This window comes from Puma concolor, chromosome D4 (genome assembly GCF_028749965.1).
Source record: "Puma concolor isolate L17-30 chromosome D4, mPumCon1.1.hap2, whole genome shotgun sequence".
Taxonomy (NCBI): Eukaryota; Metazoa; Chordata; class Mammalia; order Carnivora; family Felidae; genus Puma; species Puma concolor.
The window spans coordinates 34447884-34471308 of NC_141679.1; the positions used below are offsets into that span (position 1 = coordinate 34447884).

The 23425-nt window shown below is 36.2% G+C and overlaps 1 protein-coding gene across 34 annotated transcripts in view; it reads right to left on the bottom strand.

The window, feature by feature from the left end:
- Positions 1-23425, bottom strand: part of PTPRD (protein tyrosine phosphatase receptor type D) — a 2237777-nt gene that overhangs the window by 133067 nt on the left and 2081285 nt on the right. For 26 of the 34 annotated variants that reach the window (XM_086685253.1, XM_086685255.1, XM_086685256.1 and 23 more), the window contains 3 exons: positions 14799-14889; positions 9429-9638; positions 4634-4794 (listed from right to left, as the gene is read on the bottom strand). In XM_086685253.1, the coding sequence (XP_086541379.1) occupies positions 4634-4794; positions 9429-9638; positions 14799-14889 (462 nt within the window). The remainder of the gene's footprint in view (positions 1-4633; positions 4795-9428; positions 9639-14798; positions 14890-23425) is intronic. The other 8 variants (XM_086685268.1, XM_086685259.1, XM_086685257.1 and 5 more) reach the window with 1 other exon arrangement.

A 23425-nucleotide genomic window follows, 5' to 3' on the forward strand; every position in this document is an offset into this window, starting at 1 on the left:
GCAAGGAAGACAAGAAAATGGGAAAATCTAGTAATGTGGTAGGTTCTGTAACATTAGATAAGTGGAAAGTGCTTTAACAGCATAGACAATAGAACCCTAGGGCAGCCTGAACTGGTAGAGAGAATAGAGCAAGAAGGAGGCACCCAGAAAAGCTTTTTGTTTAGGTGGGCATCTTAGTTTACTACTAAAGGATGTTTTAGAGTCAGTCAGGCCAAGAGGAGAGGCTGGGGAGACAGAGGAAAGGTGTTTCAGGTATATGGAAGGATCTACTCAAAGGCCAGAAGGCAGAAACAATTGGACAATCAATTGTCCAATGTGGTTGGGCATGGCAGCATATATCTCCATAGCATCTCAAAATACCCTGATCTGTATTTCTTTCTTTGATTACATCTTGGAAATATGTAAAGTTGATACAAAAAGAGAAGACTAACAAAGCACAGACCACAGAGAGCAATCTTGGATCTACAGGAAAAGCTTGAAAAGCTAAGGCCTGTGTTTTAGTCTCATCTATTCCATGGCCTTCATACATGAACATCTTCAGGTGGGAATGGAAAAGATTTCCTTGGTCTATAGTATCTATTTAGGTTAGACTATTTCTATTTAAGGATATTAGTTTTGTCTAGATAGTGCCTGAGATCTTTACAAACTCCTAATCCATATTTTCTTTTTTTCCATGGTACATAGTAAATACTCCTCATTCATCTTGAAATGCTTTTCCATAGAGTCAGGTTAACATTTTATTTTAAGTATCTTCTATATAAGTAATTCCCGGACTGTTCTAACACTAATAACTAAAAAGCCTTACACATGTAACAAGTGTACAGGGTAGAGGGAGATCTAAGAGTGTTCATTTGCTTTTTCTTTTCTTTTCTTTTTTTGTGGGGTAGATGAAGGGCAACCTGGAGTCATATTAAAAAAAAAAAAAACATACACATACTGGAGGCAGAAATAATATTGCAATAGAATTATTAGGTGGTGTTTTAGGTTCTCAGATTATAGAGCATTATTAAAAGGTCCAATTATCTACTCTACCCACTTACTTTATAAATGAGGAAACTGAGGCCCAGAGTGTTAGCATGACTTTCTATCACAATTAGCTACCTACTCACAGAGCTGGAACTTAAGTTTCCTGATTCCTGATTTTCTGATTAGTGTTTTTTTAAACCTTGATACCATTTTATCTCTGTAATTTACATTTTGAAATATTGCATATATCACATATAGACAACAAAATAAAAAAAAATAGGGCAAAATAATCCATAACACTAAAGACCTACCAAATATATTTTAATTTTCTGATGGTTCAGTGGGTATTGTAGGGTCCTTACAAAGCCTCAGTTGATGTTGTTTTGTCATTGATTATCAATGTATTATAGGTTTACAAATTACTAGATTAAAAATAAAGTAAAATAAATACAATGTGAGATAAAATAGTGTAATGGTTCCACATTAATATAATTAATAGGAATAAGTCTCAGTCTTCTCACACAGATCTATAAAATATTCTTCTTTATATGAACAAACCATCCATAGCTATAGACCTACTCTTAAGGCAAGTAGTTTTGTAAGCAAGTGTATGTGATTAGGTGGGATTATCAAGATAATATGAGTTGATAATATTTAATAATAATGATAATAATAATTGTATATTCAATTCTGAGTCATTACCAACAACCTATGTGTAAAATGAAAGGCAGCCAAAAAGAGGGATGAAGTATTTATTATATAATTAACTTTGTTCAGAATCCAAGCTATAAAAGACACTATTCATTGCCTGCAGAAGATTTCCTCTTGAACTGCCTCATGATAATCAAGAAGGACATTGTTGGGTCTACTTGAATTTCAAGTCAGGAATGTTCTTTACTGCTGAAGCAAGCATTTCTATTTCAGAAACGCTTCATGGGCCTTCAGATGGTTAGCTAAATATACTTGGCATTCGAGGATGTGTGCATTTCCCAACAATTGCATTAGACGATGCTTACATATGCACACACTAAAATGCAACTCTATTTTAACAGAGTCATAAAATCTTTAAATGTGATGCCTTTTTTTGAAGGATTATAAAAAAATATATAACTGAGTTGAATTTTTCTTCAAGCACATGCACATGCGCAAACAGTTAATTACAGATCTTTAAAAAATTATCAAGGTTATAATCCTATTTCTTCATATTTACATAACTCACAAACACCCTGCACATTTCTGTTAAGTGACATGATAATGATAGCCAGATATAGCAGAATAAAACACAACTTAAAAAAAATAAGGCAAGCATTTTGTCCATTTTGAATAATCACAAAATGTCATGTGCCATGATCTAGAAATGCAACCATAAACAAGCACTTTCTGATCTGACTCTTACAGTAAGATTTAGCCACTTAAATAAATATCACAGAAAGCAATGATAATTCTACTTTTAATCTTTTATTATTGTATTATCTTCTGGTAATAAGTGTAGCACATGAGCAGCAAAGGATACCAGTTCCTGTTTGGACTCACTCAGGATGTTATTGTTCAGGGCATGTGGGTACCTTGTGCTCTCTGTGCTTACTTCTTACACAAGAGAGGCAATTAAATACACACTGATACAATATGGATTGGAATGGAGAGACTGAAACCATTATCTATGAGGAGAGATTGGCCTTCAGTTACCTGTCTTTTAAGCTATTTTATAGCATGGATAACGGAGTGATGGCAGTGATCAGGAAACAAAATAATGATGGGTATTTCTTTCTTTCTTTCTAACTCTAAAATAGAATAGGCAATTTAATAGGTTATGGTTATGAATTTCTTTAGTTTTCTTTAGTTTAGTTTTTTTCTTTTCAATGCTCTCTTCACACTGAAGTAGAATACAGTCTCATAAGAGAAAGTTGCAAAGGACAAATGTCTTGAAGGATATTTTTTTGAGTTGAGAAGAGGTTATAAAAAAAAAAAAAAAGATTATTCCAGGAACATAAGAACATACTTAACAGAAGAATAAAGGTAGAAATAATTAATGTAAACCCAGTGAAGGAAGCCAGATAAATAGGATAAAGATATAATGGAAGTAAGATTATCAGATTAAGTATGTCAGCAAGAATCAAAATGAAGACATTCTCATTTGATTTTGCAAGTCAAGGTTATGAGAGGGGAGAAAGAGAGGGAGAGAGACAGAGGGACTACTTTATAGTACAGGGAAGTGGTCATCTTCACAGGAGAGTTCTTAAAGGTGATACACCACAAAGAAAAATGGGAACATAGATTAAAGTTTCATAAAAATAAAATTTGGATTGGAAAAAAATAAAAAGTGACACAAAGGAAGATAATTTAGAATTTAGTCAGTCTACATGTTTATGAGTTTGCATTATATATGTTAATACTTACAATTTTATATATTTTGGTATTATATATTTATTAATTTTTTAACATTTATTTATTTTTGATAGAGCACAAGAGGGGGAGGGGCAGAGAGAGGAGGAGGCACAGAATCTGAAGCAGGCTCCAGGCTCTGTCTCCCGGCTCCTGGCTCCTGGCTCCCGGTTGTCAGTGCAGAGCCCAATGTTGGGCTGGAACTCACAAACCGCGAGATCATGACCTGAGCCAAGTTGGACGCTTAACCCAAGTTGGAGCCACCCAGGCACCCAGGTATTACATATTTTTTAAGGCTGGAAGGATTTAGGGAAATAATTACTAATGTCCTCTTTGCAACTGACTAGGCAATGACTAGGGGAAAAAAAATCTTGGTTACCATAATAGAGGCAGAAATAGAACTGAAAAAGAGTGGAAGATCAGAAACTATGGAGTAGATGTGGATTCTTTGCATCCTAATTGTAGTGAAAAGACACTAAATCAGATCAGTATTTGGGAGTAGAAGGACTGAGGTTTTACTTTTAATTTTTTAAAGGGAAATGGTACCTCACATTCCTTATTGGATACAATTGAGAATTAACTATTGGAACAAAGGTTATAGAAAACAGAAAAAAAAATTCATTCTCTTCCTTATTTTTCTTTGTTTTATCTTTAACTTTTAGCAACTTTCAGGGTTTTGAGAAATAGCTATAGGAAAAAATTTTAGCTCAGGTGCCCATTAGACTTATGAAATGGACATAAATGTGCAAATTTGTAATATTACTTGTAAAACCATGTTGAAATTGAACAATTAATCCACAGGAATCTACCCCCCAAAACAAAAGCACACTGTATACACTGTATGTTAGCCAACTTGACAATACATATATTAAAATAAAAAAGAAAAAGTAAATTAGAAAAAATAAAATTCATTTGAATCCCAAAGAGCAAAAAAAAAAAAAAAAAAAAAAAAAAGAGCAATTAATTATCTAAAGCAATTAAATACAAGCTTGGAATTATCTGCCTATGAATGTACTCATGTTTCAAAAGCCATACAAAGTGCTCCTAATGCATAAAGTAGCTGAGAAGACTGAGGCTAGGATCCATGAATGCTGGGCAACAAAATCTATATCACACACTGAATGAGATTTTAAAAAGTGCAATCTTTACATTTTGTTCTAATCTAATGAAAGCATTTTGCAGTGATTACGGGTGCTACACTGAAGTATTTGATTAACAGCAACCAGCCACATAATGTCCATAGAAGAATTACCAAGATTGTAATATAAATATTGGGCAAACCTACCTTTTATAAAGAAGGATAGCTATGACAATGCAGATGATAAAGACCACTGCAAGGACTGGACCTACAACCCAGATCAAGCCTTCTTCTTCATCTGTGATTGGCTGTGGATCCAAATCCATTGACACAACGGGGTCAGAGTAGGGACTGGTTGCATACATCTTCTGAGGAAAAACAGAGTCTATGTTACTTATAAACTAATGGCTTTCTAGTGTATATCTTTAGTATTAGAAGAAGCAAGAATTTAGAACTTAGGATTTGATGTTAAGTGTGTGAAATAACATCAGTAAAAGAAGGAGGGAGGGAAAGGGATGAGAGAAGAGGAGGGAGATGAGGAAAGAGGAAAAAGTAAAGAGGTCTTGCAACCTAAATTTCCTTGCAGAGTGAAGTATTTTATAATAAAATCATTTTTGATGGTATAAATTAGTCTGCAGACACATCTTCATTGGGATCTATAGATGGCATATTAAATGATCTTACCAAGTATAAAGTACCAGCAATTAACTGCTCATAAAATGTTCAGTGAGTATTTACATTGTGCCAAGGTGTTATGTGCTGTGTGAAAATCAACAGAAATATTATAGCTCCAGCACCAAAGCATTATCACCCAGTCAAGGAGACCAAATTTAAAAAGTAAACATTTACAGGGAAAATGTCAGTATTTCAGGAAGGAGAAATGGAGACCTGTAGGTCAAAGGGTACAAAACCTCAGTTATAAGAAGTTCTGAGGACCTAATGTACTGTATGGTGACCATAGTTAATAATACAGTATTATGTACTTGGAAGTTGCTGAGAGTAGATCTTAAGTATTCCTCACCACACACACACACACACACACACACACAGAGTTATGTGAGATGATAGATACGCTGATTATCTTGTTCTTGGCAATCATCCCACAATGTATATGTGTATCAAAACATCATGTTTTACACTTTAAACACATAAAATTATATATTTCAATTTTCCCTCAGTGAAGCTGGGAAAAAATAATACTTGCTGAAGGAATTGATTTTGTTTTTATAACATCCTATTTCGTTCTGTCCCATTTCAAGGCTCCCTTAGTATTCTCTTGACTCTGCCCACATGTAGGGGTCCTAGTTTTTCCTTTTCCAACAGAGACCAATCCATAGCCATCGACTGACCCCCTTTCCTGCCACTAGCCCCTCATCTCTTCTCACTCCAGTACCACCACTGGTCCCGTTATCTCATTTGCTAAATCTAATTGTCATTATTCAGTCCCTTCTAGACATCTTTTCTAGATTTGGCACAGTTGACTGAGCCTTCTTTAAAACTCCCTACACTGGTTCTCCTAATTCTGTACTCAACTGGTCCCATCCTAATCTTGCCAACTGATCATGTCCTGCTGAGCTGACAACCTCTGAATTCATCCTGTGTCAGTATGCTTAAGTTTTATTTTCTGCTAGTCTTTCTCTCCCTTATCTGGCAAGGCCATTATTAGCTTTAACTACCAACTTCTATGAAGATTACTACTTGATTAATGTTCCTAAACTCAGAAACTCTGGAAGTCCCAGACCTTCATTTTCAATTATTTTGAGAGATTCCTACATTTACCTGCAAGATATGAATCACATGTGTTATTCCCCTGATTCCTAGATATACCCTCCTTCTAACTTGTTAATTTTTCTCCCCTCTACTTAGGAATGAAAACTACTGATCTTATTTTGCCAATGACCCTCTAGGTCGATCTACCCTCTTTCCAGTCTCATGGCTACTGTTTTTTTTGGGGACCTCATTCATGCCTATCTAAACCAGAGCAAGAGTTTCTTCCTTCCTCTAATATTCTCTACTGCTGCTAGAGTTATTATCCTAAACCACAGCTGTTAAACCTTCAGGAGGCTTTCTGGTGATTCCTAAATAAAACCTAGACATCCTAGCATGTATCTTGAGGGCCTCCATGATTTTGTTTTCAACTTCTGTACCACATACAACATTTTCCATCACAGTGAGCTTCTTGCCACTATTCCCCAATGGCTCTATTCTCTCTCTTAACCCTCTCAAAAGTTCCACAACATCTGTCTCCTGAAATCCAACTATTTTCCAAGGCTCCACTTACCTATGGTTTCTAGTGATGCTAACTATCTTTAACTGGAAATAATCAACCATTTCACAAACTATAGGTAAAAACAATTTTAAAAAAATTAGGTGGTCCTTTATTTCTTTTATTTGTCCTTTATTCCTTTTTTAATGGTATTCATCAAACTCCATTTTCTGTTTTGTGCATATGCCTTATTTTCTTTAATGAAACTATAAACTCCTGGAAGGTAGGGATTTGTATACCATTTGTGTTTGGATACTTAAAGCAGCTAGCACAAAACTTTGCACTTAGTGAGTTCCCAGCAAATCTTTGTTAAATAAAATAAAATGTTCATCTTTTCAAATGGCTGACATTATCAAGGCATGAGAGAATAGTCTCATTTTTCCATGATTAGGAAGTATATTTAATTTTTTAATCCACATTAAAAATCAATTCAAGGCATATATTCTGAATTGAAGTACAAGAGTCGTAGTCAATCTGGAGGGTATATGCCCCACTAAATGCTTGTATATTGTTCTTCTTTCCCATTTTCCTCACCATTCTTAGGAAAGGGATTCACTATATTTTCAGATTTTCTAATGGGTCATAAGATAAAAATTCAGTACATTTCCAACCTTCTCAGAAGCAGCTTAAAAAAAAGATATGTACAGTGTAAGGATTTGGCAAAGATACTAAATATCGAAGAAACATGATTCTTTATATAAGTATAATTGCTTGTTTTGGTTTATACTTTCCCCTTTCAATTTTGTAGGTCACACTCAAACTGTTTGGCAGACAAAAGTAAACAAAACTCTGTGATTTCAGATTCTTTACCAAGAGGCTTTGAGATAATCATCTTGGTCAGCCAAGATACAAATCTAAACAGAGGTTTTCCCAAAGCGTACAGATTTCCAACCCAAATCAGGATACAGAGACATGTGAAAAAGAAAAGGAAGGAGAAGAAAACCATAAAATGATACCAACCTGATGAAAAGCAGCATTTGTTCAATGTGTGGGGGTAATAGCCTTTGGTCATTCTAAACCAGTCCTTTGATATTCTTAATGAGGCAAAAGGAGACTGGGGAAAGCTCATGTTGTAGGGGGTGGTTATTTTCTCTGTAAAAATTATCAGCCCACCCGGGGAGTGGTTAGGTGCTTAACGACAATTAGTCATAAAAATTTGAGGCTTACAAAGTGACTAAATCAGTGCGAACATTACACTAGTTGGATACAAGTCTTATCTACTTAGTAGATGAAGGCCTGAAAACATACACAGCACATAAAGAGCAATGTTGAGAAAGACGATGGAGAAAAGGGGCAATTCATATAATGTATTTGGAAAAAGTCCTAATGAAACAGTGAAATGACATACTAAGGGAAGGGGTAGACTCTTCATTCCTGGTAATGCATTTAAACACTAGAAACACCTCGGAGAATTAAAACCAGAGTCTCTGACAGTGGTGTCATCAGCCTGCAGGGTCTGCTGAGGTTTCTCTTCTTTAGCGAATTCTCTGATCTACCTCAATGGTCTGAATGGGCTTTTCTGAAACATCTTAGAGCTATTTAAAGAAAATTACTTCAAATATCTCAAAGTCATTAAGAACAAGAAAGAAAAAGATTATTTCCAACATTCTATTCCCTTGATGTTCCGCCTTAAAACCTTCAACTAAAAAGAGAAAGCATATCCGTGCATTAAAATTCCAGGGAGCCCATCACTTTGTTTTCAAATGACATTCTGTGCACAAAGGTAAACCAGGCAGAAAGGCTGCCTTTGTGTTTTGATTTTCCAAGGGGGAATTCCTTCAACCATTTGAAGAGAAGCCCCATTGCATGTGCTAACACCTGATGTGCAGAAATCTTTGATATATCTCACGCTTCTTATATATGGGAAGTGACTGGCTCCACTGAGCTACCACGCCTGTCAGTTTTAGGCCCTTGTTAGAAAGACACCGTTAGAATATGTATATTAAATGTTAATGTGAACCTGCCACTTCAAAATCCACCCTCCCTTCACATCTACAATTTCTCTTCCTCTCTCTTCTTCTCTCTCCTCTTTTTTTTTTTTTTAACATTCACAGCAACTGAAGCATAAAACAACATAAGAGTAAGATGAATTACATAAAAGAAGACAACTCATTATTTAGAGTACCTTAGGAATTGTCTGTTTTATTGAATTATTTTCTAACATTCTTGGCTTTTCCCTGATAAAGTCATTGGCAAATTGCTCTAATTAAAGAAGCTGCCTTGTCTTTTCCTAGACAGACCTTCCCTGTGAATCCAGGGAGAGATTATGGGCTCACTGGCAGTTATAGGAGAATAAAATATAATCACCCTCAATCAATATTGACATAATATTTCCAATACCTGGAAATATATAGTATGTTTAACTGTGGAACTTGATCATTCCTCTTGCAATCAAATGAACTGAGATGAGGAAGGAGACTTTGAGCACTTAAGGCTATCACGCTCCTAGCTACATGTGTCACCCTCACGGTTTCAAGAACCATGTCCTATCAATTCATTACTTCATATACCCAAAGTCCAGCTACATTCCATGTCATTAGAGACACAGCCTTGTTTATAACAAAATCCCAAGCAGATTACTCAGCAATGTTTAAAGAGTAGGCAGCCTGTTGCTCCATTTAAGTTAATAATAGCTCATGAGAATTAGGATAGATATATCTACATATCCCCCAAATAGACATATTCTTGTGAAAATATACAAGAGTACTGAAGGAGATGCCAGCACAATTAACTTACAGACTCTGCATGTTCCATCACAGCTAACACAAAGAAGACATATTCTTGACCACTTTGGAGTTGCTTGTTTGTAAATCCACCATAATGTTTGTCATCCCCCAGGGTGAACTCAGTGGGAAGGACATCAAAGTGAGCAGCAATATATGGCTTTAATTCAACTTCTCTCCCATAACGGATGCTTCTGCGTTTCCTAGATATCTCTTTAAGCAGCTTAAGGAAAAAAAGTGGGAAACAGAAAAAGAAATGTAAACAACAATAACCTAAGACTGTTTAATGGGAGAAATTAATTCAGGACTGAGAACAACTCAAATACAATTTGTCCACATTTCATGTACCATGTCAGCATCACTAACTCTCAGCTCTATCTTTCAAATGTTTGTCTTGCTGTTAAAGTAAGGTGTTAGATTGTTATTGCAAAACACGAGCTATACACACAGGAAAATGAGACCTCATATCACTGTCCACCCTAATGGAATCTTCTCAAAGGGCAACAGTGTCTCAGTGAAAAAAAAAAAAAAAAGCTTGATTCACAAAAGCCTGTGAATACCGGCTTTATTTGTTGTTATTTATTAAACAAATAGTAACCTCAGATAAAGCCATCAAATATGATCAATTTTTGGAGAAGTTAGTACCATTTTAGGTTGTTTTGAGTAATGAGATCATTTATATGATACAAATTCCCTCAAATCAGTAGAAATAGAATCCAATGACCAAGTTTTAACTAACATATTAAATAGACACTGTCACTCATTTAACAATTTTTGGCTTGACGGCTTCTTGAATATGTATTTGGGTTACAATTCCTCACATTTATCATGACATTAACTTTTCTGGGGCTGATAGCTCCCTGGGGAGGTTGAATTATCCCCCTAGGTGATATAGGCAGGGTAGATAAGCATTGTTTAGTGTTACCCTGAAGAAAACAAACACACACATGCACACAAAAATCTTTCATGTATCTCTAAAAGAAAAAAAAAAAAAGGAGAAATCATGTTTTGATATTCCTATTTTGCATTCACCCTTTTATTAGCAACTCGTGTTAATGATATTTTATGACATTTTTGACAAGTGATGTTGAAGTTAGCTTTGTCTTCTTCCATTGAATATTGGTATTTCACAGGGCTTAATGGGGAAAAATGTTTACAGCAGTCTGCGATGCCTTTTTGGAATGACACTTGTCTTCAGCTTAATAAATAAAATTAAGATACTAATGTAAACATCATGGCAAAATTATTTGCTACTCTTGTTTTCATAAATGGAAATGGTAAAGAAAAAAAACAAAGTAGTGATATCTGCTTAGCAAAAGGAGACCCTGGCACTTTCAAGGCCAGGCTTCTGTGATAATAATATTTGCAGACTCCACACATGGCAAACATCAAATCCTTATATTAGAAACCTGATTGTTCCCTACGTAAGATTTGTAAATGTGCTCAGCTGGTCAACATGTAACTTAAACATGTGAACACTCTTGGTTATATAGATAATCGGTGCCAATGTTATTTTTGAATTTAAGTTATTATGCTCTAATTAATTTTCTTTAAATTTGAGTTTATTGATACAGTTAAAATTATGTGAAATGTAAGCTCTTTTATAAAAACCACAACGGACTGGGTGTCACCTGTGGGCAAATGTGGATTATCTGATGATAAATTCAGGTAGGCTGATCAATTATGCAACAATGAAGTAGTAATAAAACAAGGCCAAAAACCTAGTACTATCTTTCAATCCTGTGTCAAGTTTAGGTTTACTTATAATAATGCTAATGACAATGATAGCTAATATTTATTAAGCACTTAGTGCCAAGGACTGTTCTCAGAAGCCTAAATATTTATCAGTTAATTTGCTCCTTATAATAAACCTTATAAAGTAGGTTACTATTATATTCCCATTTTATAAATGAGGTAATTAAGGCATAACAGAAAGTGGCAATATATAATTTGATCAACTGGTGAAATAAAATGAAATTACATGTAAAAGATTTTTTTCAACTATATTTTTGTCCACTTAATGGTTGCACAGTATCAAGAAAACACAAATGCAACATTTAAGCTAAATTGATAACCTAAATTGTTTTAACTCAGTCTATTCTTCAACGTATGCAACTTTTGTGACTCTGCTCTCATTAATGCAGATGAATATGTACTTAGATTTCCTTTACCTGGATTCTTTTAACATGTTATTTTTTAAAAATTCTAATGCCAAATATTTAATATTATACTGGAAGAGTCATTATGAAGGTTATTATTGCTATGCAATAAATGATGGACCATTACTTTAAGAAGGACAAATGTACCGGAAATGAGCAGAACAGCTTTTTGAAGTTGGTTAATCAGAAACATTTACCATCAGTTGTTTATGTGACTGTGTCCCCTCTTCCACTTCACTGATCAAACCCTACCTTGATTTTATTCATATTTCAGATATATGAAACTGTCATAATTCATCCGTATCACTGTCATCCCCATGAGTACCTTTTGTTAAGGTTTCTTTAGAAGACTTAGGGAAAGCACTTTAGAATAAAATATTTGGGTTTTTGGTGCTCCTTAGATCCAATGCAGCTATTCATTAAGGTCGAAACTGGAATATCAACTCTGCCCCTGTAGGTTGCTCTAATCTCTGCAGGACACTTCCTGTGTTATTCTTTAAATTGGTCAAGTGTGCTCAGATGACACCAAAGTTGCTCAGTAGGTTGAAGTTATAACCACAAATGACCACATTATTTAGCAGCAAGCCTTTGAACTACAATGCAATGAAAAAATTATGATATATTATAAGTCCTGCCCTGAATAAAATATAACTAATATTTTATGAATCATTCTGTCCAAAATTCAGTTTGACTATCAACGTCTGCTCTGCCCAGTCTGACCTTGACAACAGAAGTTCCAGTACGTGAATTTATTATGTGGAGATTATCCCCACATAAAGGATAAATGAGCTCAGAAGATAATATTGAGAGTCACTCTGTTTAGGAAGCCTCTTTCCATTTTTTATGGTCCTAGATGTGAGGCATACATGCAGAAATCCCCTTAGGCCACCATTCGATTCAATGATACAGTTTCAATGATTTGAATTATAGGCCTTTCTAAAAAATCACTTGGTCAAATACATTTAAGAGAGGAACACTGCATTGTCAAAGCTGGCAGTACCAAGCTATAGATAAAATTACAACAATGCTTTTATTATCCATGATAGGGGGGAAAATGTCTGTAGGGATCAGAAACTGGATGAGTAAGCATAAAGTGAGGCCATAGTCTACTTTCATTTGTTCCCCTACACAATAGTTACAAAATGTATTGGAGGTAATTCCAGAAGATATATCAAGGGATTCGGTTTTTTATCAGAAATAATTTTCATTTTCCAGTCAATGCATATCTTATTTCTTCCACCATTAATTCTACAATGTGGTCTCAATTATATCAGTAAGAAAAGTGGGAAACAACCCATCCTGACCCCAAAATTTTGAATTAATAAATGTTCTTTATCAAACTATTATACAGATTAATGCACCACAACTTGTGGGATGATTAAAATGACCCTTTGTTATGGGAATCAGCAGCACAGACCCATAGAATTTAATTGCAGGAAAGTTCAATGTCATATAGCTCTATACTTTAATCCATTAGCATTGCTGTGCATTTTGGAGGTTAAAACCTGGCTATAAAAAGAGAATCAGCTTCCTATTACTAGCAAATGGTTCTGCTTCTAAGGAAAGCTTATTACTTAAAAGTATTTGACATCATTTTTGGATTGGATCTTAATTCCTTTTTTTTTTAAACAGGAAGAAACATTCATAGATTGTACAAGTTATGTCTGCATTTTAAATCCAATTCCAATTGAATTCAGTAATTTATTAAAAAGCTGATTAAAATAATCAGTAATAATAATAATAATATAGTAATAACAATCTCAAGATTAACTGATAGTTGCAAGTAGGTGCATGCCTTATTCAAATGTTTAGAAAAGACCAACTGACATTTTGCATATGCAGATGGAGCAAGACTATTCCTCTAATATAGAAAAACAAATTTGTTCCTTCCTTACCAACAACAAAAAATATATATAACGTAAATTACTTGACATTATTGAAATGGTATCTCATTTTACACCCCTCCAATATTTATCTAATCATTAAGCAGTGACATAAAAGCATAGTCCTAACCTTGAACTCATCTCCCGTTCTGAACTTGATCAAATTTAATTCAGATAAATGAAGTTGGTGATGATGAACCATATGTCTAGAGAGGACATATGTCTGCCAAAAGAAGTTAACAGCCTTTATCTGTCAGATCACAGTCTCCTCAGTGCTGACATGTATGAAATAAACACCACTTCCCTGTAATGCAGCTAAGAAATTTCTGCTTTCTCTTGCTCTGTTTGCACTAATTCAAGGTAGAGAAAATACCTGGAAATAACAAGTTTGGCTATAAGATGGGTCTATTGTAAATAAACCCAACAAATTAAAATCTTATATGTTCCCAAGTGGGGCCCTTTTAATTTGCCTTCTGAAGTGATTCAAACCAGCCTCATGTTAAAATAGCAGTCTTTCCTGCATTTGACTGAATTGTAGCCGTTAACGTGCTTGGCCCTCTACGAATATGGCCTAACACTTCTGATCACAGTTTCCCATCTAAATAAAATAAGGTAATATTAGGTATGTAATAATTTCCAAAAAAAACCCAAAAACAAATGTTCTTTTTGCAAAAAGAGTACTAATTAAAATGTACCTACTGTTGTAAGATTTCAAAAATTAAAATCATACTATTTAGTGTTTGCTCTGTATTTTTGTTCTATATTTCTTGCTTGGCTCAAAATTTTATGATGTGTTTTGTTTGTCCCTGCAGTTACATGCATTTTTGATTCTGAAATTCTACAAAATATAGAATAAGGCAAACATGTGCTAACCAGCACAATTCTGTGAGAAACTGGTGAAGAACGCGTAGTAGGTCGAATGTTGAACTCTGGTGCAAATTGCGACTTAGCATTTGTAATAGCTTCAGCTACTACTATACTAATGAAGCAGACCTTGGAATCGATAACGATGATGATTAAGTCTTTGCTGACAATTCACTTCACCTTTTACACCTTGCATCATGTTTTACAAGGGACAAGGGGCAAAATATTAAAGCCAACAAAGATTAGACAGGTTGTAAGCTTTATTTCAGCTACATGTCTTTTAATTAAAGCAAAATGTTCTTTCCTGGGATCGCTGGAGGTTATCAGACCCATAGCACTGAACCTTCCAGACAACCAGCTGACCAGCCAGCCATACAAAAGTCAGCACCTGGATTAGACTTGATTCCATATAGAGGAAGAGGATGTTTAATAAATTAAATAACTAATGAAGGACACAGCCAACAAACACATAGTTACCTCATCTAATTCCATTTCATCTGGACTCTCCCATGGCTTGATAAATTTCCCACGAGATTTCTTCAAAGGCACAATTATTATGTAGTAACCTCTGCACAAGAATGGGCAGACAAAAATAAGGTTAGTTCAAAGGGAAAAGAAAATGGATATGTCCTTAAATCTTCCATAGACTAGTGACTGAGAATGAAGGGAAATTATGGATATGGAGTGACTTGTCCATCAATGAGAAATAACCACCTGTTTGTTCAATTTTAAAAACAACATGGGTAGACATTTATGCATGACTTCAATGCTCTTGTATGGTACTATCACCATGGTTGACTACTCTTTATTAGGTATCATAAACAGAGCAGAAACAGTTTGTTAGGACCCTGGTGCTGGACACATGCGAGGCTGGTATACTGAAATCCAGCATCACAAGCTGCTGAACCAAGTATTTTCTATGAGTCTACAATTTATAAGAGGAATTGTTTTTAAAGAAAATGTATAATAAAAATTACTTTTAGTTCATACAAATGCCTAGATGATGATGACAATGATTTTGTTTATATAACCCTCAAATACTTTTTATTTGGCTGAGGAAAGCCAAAAAAGCATAAAATGCTTAAAAGCATAAAAATGACCCATAATTTCACAACAGTTATATAAGGATGTAATTGTTTTCTACCCATCAAATTGCAAACCTTAAGGTAAATACTGAAGAAATTTGGAGGCATCACCGCTCGATGGCTCTCACGACAGATCTCAAAAAAACATGTACAAGGAAGACAAAAGTAACTGACTACTCACATTAAGAATAGTCAACCAAAATTTAAGTAATATTGTAATGGTACCTGTTCACAAATATATATGGGCTATTTGAAAAGTTGTTTTTTAATTTCCTCAAAATGTGTACCTTGCTCTGGTATTCATGGTTAGTGACTCTGATTGTACTGATCTCTGGCAGTAACCATACAAGAACATAGGTATGCAATAATAGCTAACACATCAATTATTTCCTACTACTCAAGTATTTCATCAAATGTATAATCTAGTTTTGACCTCTCAAAAATTGTATAAGGACAGGTAACAAACAAAAAGATAAATCCAGAGAGATTAAATTATGACCCAAGTGAAAACATTAAGGGGATACAAACCTATATATATCTTAACCTTGGCAATAGTCTGGCTCTTTCTTTCATTTACTTTGTCTTATAAAGTACTTTTTTTTTTTTTTTAAATTTTTTTTTTTCAACGTTTATTTATTTTTGGGACAGAGAGAGACAGAGCATGAACGGGGGAGGGGCAGAGAGAGAGGGAGACACAGAATCGGAAACAGGCTCCAGGCTCTGAGCCATCAGCCCAGAGCCCGACGCGGGGCTCGAACTCACGGACCGCGAGATCGTGACCTGGCTGAAGTCGGACGCTTAACCGACTGCGCCACCCAGGCGCCCCATAAAGTACTTTTTAAGGACTCCATTATTTTGTGGAGATTCATTGTGAAAATTAACATGCAGGGGCGCCTGGGTGGCGCAGTCGGTTAAGCGTCCGACTTCAGCCAGGTCACGATCTCGCGGTCCGTGAGTTCGAGCCCCGCGTCGGGCTCTGGGCTGATGGCTCAGAGCCTGGAGCCTGTTTCTGATTCTGTGTCTCCCTCTCTCTCTGCCCCTCCCCCGTTCATGCTCTGTCTCTCTCTGTCCCAAAAAAATAAATAAACGTTAAAAAAAAATTAAAAAAAAAAAAAAGAAAATTAACATGCACACACACTTTTATTTTTTTATTTTAAAAAATGTATTTGTTTTTAGAGAGAAAGAGAGCACACAAACAAGGGAGAGGCTGAGAGAGAGGGAGAAAGAGAATCCTAAGCAGGCTCCACACTGTCAGTGCAGAGCCTGACACGGGGCTCGATCCCACAAACTGTGAGATTATGACCTGAGCCGAAACCGAGAGTTTGATGCTTAACCGACTGAGCCACCCAGGTGCAGCTATACACACACACACTTTTAGAAGAGAAGGCTGCCACACAGAGAAAGGGACTGCAGGATAGGCACTACCAGCCTTGCATTACATTATATCACAGAGACCAACAGTATGCTCAGGAAGGCCTCTTTCTACTTGTATCAAAACAAAACCTGCAATAAACTCCGTAAAACCCTGTGATAACTCTGTTTCCGTAAACACAGGCTAGGGCTGCACTGTCCAACAGGGTAGCCGCTAGCCCTCTGTGGCTATCGAGTACCTGAAACGTGGCTAATCTGAGCTGAAATGTGTTCAAAGTGTAAAAGACATGGGATTTTGAAGATTTAGTGTGAAAAATAAATGTAAAATATCACAGCAATAAAATTTTAATAGTGACCGTATGCTAAATTATATTCTTGACATGTTACGTAAATAAAATATGTTATTAAAATTATTTTTACCCATTTCTTTGTACTTTTTGCTATAGTTGCTAGAAGATTTAAAATTTCAGGTGTGGCTTTCATAATACTGAACGGTGCTATTTTAGAGTGTTTTGGTAAAGAATGTGGCATCTGGAATATCTGGCCCAGAATTTAAGCTCTGTCACTAATTTGCTGTGTGATCTTGAGCTGATCATTTAACATCCCTGAATTTCAATTGTATACTCTGAAAAAGGAGAGCCCAGTATGTGGTATGGCACCAAGCTGATGCAAGCTGCTATTGTTAGTATGGACCATCATGGTGGGAGAGATGCATCTGAACGATGTTATTCAGTGGAACTCAGTGACATTCCCTGAGACGCAAGTTAAAGAACTTGTCATTTTTTTCTCTCCCTAATCAAGAATTCAGGTCACATCAGACAACTATGGTGCTCTCAGCAACTCATCAGCAGTCTCCCAGAATCACATCACCTAGACAATCATTTTCTTTCCTACCAATAATCGTGATGATCCAGGAGGGGGAGAAGGAAGAGCTGGAGTGTAAGAGAAGCCAGTATCTTATACTTTATGATCCAGAGTAAGCTTCCTCCCCTTCCCATCCTCCCACCACCTGAAGGATTTGCCAAACAAGTTCATCATGTTAAATGAGCCTGGAGAAGAATGACAGGGGCTGCAAGTGAGCGTACAAAATCACACTGCAGATGTACTTGATAAACACACTCATCAGAGAACATCTTGCTTTTCAATACCAATTGCACTAAGTCAGGACAGTTTCTCTTCACCTAAAGTAATGATACTACACCTTATCAAAGAGTTCCCATTGTCACCATTCAGAATCCTAAAAATCAAGGTTAAGATGATGAATTCTATTAATTGTTATCCTGGTTTCATACTTGAATTGCTATTCTTGTACACAAAAATAGAATCCGCTCTTTTCTTCTGCCAGTGTTATCCCAACTATGTGTTTAACTTGGGGCTGGGATAAGAAGTGAACAGCCTCCCCTATAGCAAGTAATTAACAGTGTGGCTGGATATGCATGGACTTTTCCGTCTTCTGATGTCCAAAGCGTTCACCTAGAGCAGTAAAGGTGGAATAAATTGAAATAAATGTGGCCTAGGGAGTTTGGAACTTCATATTATAAGAAAGTCTTGCCTGGGACTAAATCCACACATTTCAGCTGTGTTCTCTGCAACCATGGCTTTGTAAACACCCATATGTCTTTGCCTTGCCTGAAACCTGGTTTTCCCCTGACAATCCTGCTTCCCTCGCAGGCTTCTCATGTGGTGGCCGTTTATTCATGCTCCTCTTCCACCCATGAACCTCAGATGTAGGGCCTAGGGTTTCTCTCCTGGCTCACTGGTGCTTATTACAGGCATTTTCCCCTCCACTCTTTAGCTAAAAAAAAAAAAAGCAAGTAAAAAGACAAGCGCCTCTTTTTTTTTTTTTTTTTGAAGCTCATATATTTCAGCTACATTATGCTCTTCTCTCACTGATTTTTGCCATTTACAAAACTCTTCAGAATCCCCTTTCTTTCCCCTGTATTTCTTTTTTCTCTGTCCCCCTGACAGCCAGGCTCAATAGTCTTTCTTCTCTCCCATGTTCTGCCATCATTCTGGGTGATTTCAAGCTCCAAAGGGCTGACCCATGCACCACCCAGGGTTCTCAGACCTTTGACTCTTTTTCTCCAGAACCCACATCTTCCACTCTATATTAGCTAAAACCTGCAATTGCTCTTGTCTGTGCCTGAACCCAAGGAGCAGCATACAGCTTGAGAAATAATTCACAGGGGAGAATGATTCCATAAATTCATATTCAGCAAACTCAGGCCTTCAGTGCTGCCTGGCCATTCCACCCAAACCCATCTAATAGCCTCGTCCTTTTATTTTGTACAAGGTTTTTAAACTTTCTCCCTTGGCCTCAAACCTTTGACATTCTTACCTCCCCACTAGAAGATGGTCTTATATCTAAATAAAGAGAAAATATAAACATTCAGACTAAAATTCTCTCATCTTCCATGTACCGAACTACAAGGCTACCCGCATCTGACCGTAAACCATAATCTGTCCTTTGGGCACAGTAGATGGCATAGCTCCATTTGTTAAGACCAATCACTTTCTTGAATTGGTTCCCATTTTCCAGTGTCTTAGAAAGTTGACTATATGTTGTACCCCTTCTCTCTCTCATGTATCAACTTCTCCCTGCCTTTTGGATTCCATTAGCTTCCAACCCTGTATAAATAGCTGCCATTGAAAAAACAAACCAACCACATTCCACTCTAGTCAACTCTCTCGCTGTCCTACCCTCACTGCCCAAATTCTGAGGAGACCTGTGTTCTCCATTACCTTGTCTTCCATTCAGTCTCCAGCCAACTGTACTCTAGCTCCTGCCTCATTAGCCTATCTCATTGTCCATATTGTCCATGTCAGGGTCCTCAGTGATCTTGGTAGAACTGCATCAAAAGGAGAGTTCTTAACTTTTGTCCTAGGCGGTCTCTTAGCAAAATCTGTAAATGTTAACAAGACCCTCCATGAAACCTCAGCCATTTCTCTGTATCCAGCTCTCCTGGTTTTCTGCTTACATCTCTCACCACATTAACCTTATTTCCTCAACAGGATTTATTATCCACTACCCAGCTTATTAAATAATGGAATCCTTCAAGATCTAGTCAAGGATTTCTCTTTACTCCCCTTCTTCCTACATGTCTCATTCTAGCTCAGTGCATCAGTTACGACCTAGATGCAAATTATCTGCAGATTCTTCTCTTCATCTCAGAATGCTCCTCTGACTCCACAGGTTTATCCAATTCCAACTCCATGTCTCCATTTCTATGTCACAAAACTACCTCAAATTTACTGGGGTTAAAACAAAACAAAGAATATATCTCCAAAATAAAACTTCTACCATTGCACCACACGCCATTTGCTATAACCCTAGGTGTTATCATTGACAATTTGCTTTAACGCTTTCCCTCTCTCATATTCAATATGCCACCAAGTCCTATTACTTCCATACTCTATCTATAGTACATTCAATTCTTCCTATCTCTGCAGCCACCATTCCAGCCTCCTATCATTGTCTCATGCTTGGATTACTATCTTGGTCTCCTGACTTTCTTTCATCTTTGAATGTAACCCCCTTTAGTCCAGACTCTGAAATTTATACTTTGCAATAGACAACTGATTGTACCACTACTATTTTTAAAACATTCCAATGGATTCTCATTGGAAAGGATAGGATATTATCATAGGATAAAGGCCACACAGTATTACAAGACTCAGCTGAATCTTAACTAAATACATCTCTCCACACCCTCTGAGTTAAACCCTGATTCAGTTTCTTGAACTTACTCTGGTCTATTCTGTTGTGAAACCCTTGATCATTCTTGATCACTGATCTAGGAAAACAGAATTGCCTAGAACCTTCTGTCACTTACACAAGTCCAAAGTTAACTCCTCTCTTTCTTCAAATAGCAACTTACTTTTTATTTTCTAATAAAAACCTTTTCTGACCTCTCTGATTAGATGATTAGATCAATTACCCTATTGTATTTCTTATACTATTTAAGACATGTATATTAGAAATGTATTGGGGCACCTGGGTGGCTCTGTTGGTTGGGCATCCAACTTCGGCTCAGGTCATGATCTCGCGGTTTGTGGGTTCGAGCCCCACGTCGGGCTCTGTGTTGACAGCTCAGAGCCTGGAGCCTGCTTCGGATTCTGTGCCTCCCTCTCTCTCTGACCCTCCCCCGTTCATGCTCTGTCTCTCTCTGTCTCAAAATAAATAAAATTAAAAAAAATTTTTTTAAAAAATAAATGTATTGCTAAAGCAAATGTACATATAACCTCCCTGAAATGTTTTTCATCTTTGCCATTTTATCACCAATTTCTTTTGCCACTGAAAAGTGTAAGTGGGTGGGATAGGTGGCTCTTGGGAACTTATATGTCTCTAAATCAGTCAGTCAAACACATTCAGAGCCCTTCTCTTCCATTAGAACTTCCAACGCTCAGGGCACCTGAGTGCTCAGTTGGTTAAGCCTCTGACTCTGGATCTCAGCTCAGGCCGTGATGGTTTCTAAGATCAAGCCCCATGCCAGGCTCCATGCAGACAGCATAGAGACAGCTTGGGATTCTCTCTTTCCCTCTCTCTCTGTCCCATTCCACTCACACACTCTCTTTATCTCTCTCTCAAAATAAATAAACTTTAAAAACAAAACAACAAAAAAAGAACTTCCAACTCTCAATCTCAATACATCATTTTTTCCTTTCTCCAAACCAGCAATGACATAGCCAAATGCTGTTTATAGAAAATAGTTCTTACTGCAAAAGTTTTTTTTTCTTCACCAATGTAGTAGTGATCCTTGTTCTAATCTCATGGGATAATAAGGGGGAAAAAGATGATTCAGATAGGAGAAGTGAAATGGAGAGCTAAAATGCACCCTGCAAATTCAAATCAAGCAAATCATATGATCTGAAAGAACCTGCTTGAAATGGAAAAAAAAATTTTTGGATATAGATCAGCTTATTATATATGTATAAAATTAAAGTTTATACTATGTTTTGCCAATTTAAGTCAAGCTTGGAGGTGTAAGCTCAAAACTCATTTTTTTTGGACATAGACTTTAACTATTAAACTAGTAGAAAAATAAATAACTTCAGAATCAATATATCTGCAAATGCCCTGATTACTTATAAAGTAAGCTGTGTTTTCCCAGTATATTAGATTTAATTAGATAAGTTAAATCTAACCTTCAGAATTTTAATTATATTAAGTAAAGTTTTACTAATTTTATTTAATATGTTATCACCAAGGGGCCCAGCTCCATATAATTATATGGGAACGCAAGCTCTGTTCTTTGTGGTAGTCCCACTTCAAATTCAGCCAGGCTTTTTTTATTAGCAGAATATATTAGCATTCTCAAACTCATTATTTAACTAGGAGGTCAAAATCTGTCTTAGAATTTAATGATGAATGTCATTCCTTAAATAATTATGTGTATATATATATATATATATACACATACATACACACATATGTATGTGTATACGTATATGTATAATCTACCATGGTTATTTTGGCATATATTGTTTAAATCAAATTAATTTACCATAGAAAAACCAAAGCAGGTTGAATGATCTTTCCGGACTCTATGTTTAAATTAAGGTTTTCAATCATTTCAGCTAGTTGTCAGACAAGTTAAAGTTCCTTAATTACCTCAAGCCTCATTTTCCTTTTTTGTAAAATGGTGGAAGATAATGCTGACCTCTGGGAAGCCTCTCCCTTTACCTTTCATCTAAATTGTCATGGCAAACTACTGATTTTATTGTTCCATAACACACATTTCCATTATCTATGACCAGGCACATGTGTCTGGTTCTAAGCTTTGTGTCTGGTTTGTCCTTGAGTTCTTAATTATTTATCAATTGCCCTAGGGGGAAAAATGTCCTGGTCTGACCAATAATTCTATGTGCATGGTTCAACATGTGGGCTTGGAGCTAGGCTGCCTGGGTTCAAATCTTTCCTCGCTGTTTATGCTCTTATGTGGCCAGGGCAAGTTAGTAAACCTCATAACTTCCTCAGCTATAAAAAGAGAAGCAGCCTTCTTGTGAAGATTCCACCAGTTAATGTGTGTAGTGCCCTTGCACAGCAACTATCAAGCCCCCTGTCACTTTTATAACTGTTCTTAGTATCAACTTTATGATTGTGGCCAGGGGACTTAGTATCCCTAAGCTTCACTTTACTCACCTGTAAATGAGGAGAATACCTACCTCACAGGGTTTTGTGACTTAAAGAAAACATTCAAATGTCTTTGGTAAACTGTAAAGCACTATACACATTTAAGTCTTTACCACTGCAGTTGACAACTGTGTAATAAATTATTTTTCATTAAATATTAAGCAGACTATAATATAAATACATTAAACTAGTAATGGTGTACATGTTTTATGAAGCACCTTTATAAGCCATGCTTCCAAAAATATCTTCTTTAGAAGAAGAAAAAGTAGGCCAACCTGAAAGCCAAATTAGTAAGACCAAAGACATTTAACGTTTCATAAAATGCTCTTATTTGTTTCTGTTTTTCATAAATATAAAATGATTACTATGAAACTAACTTACATTCAGTAACTTCTGGCAGCTTATGTCTTAGTGAAATTTGTGTGGTACATTTTCCCTTACCATCCAGAGTACAATCCTTCTCTATAAAGTCAGTGAAGTTCCCTCTGTCACTACAACTTGCTTCAGGAGAATGA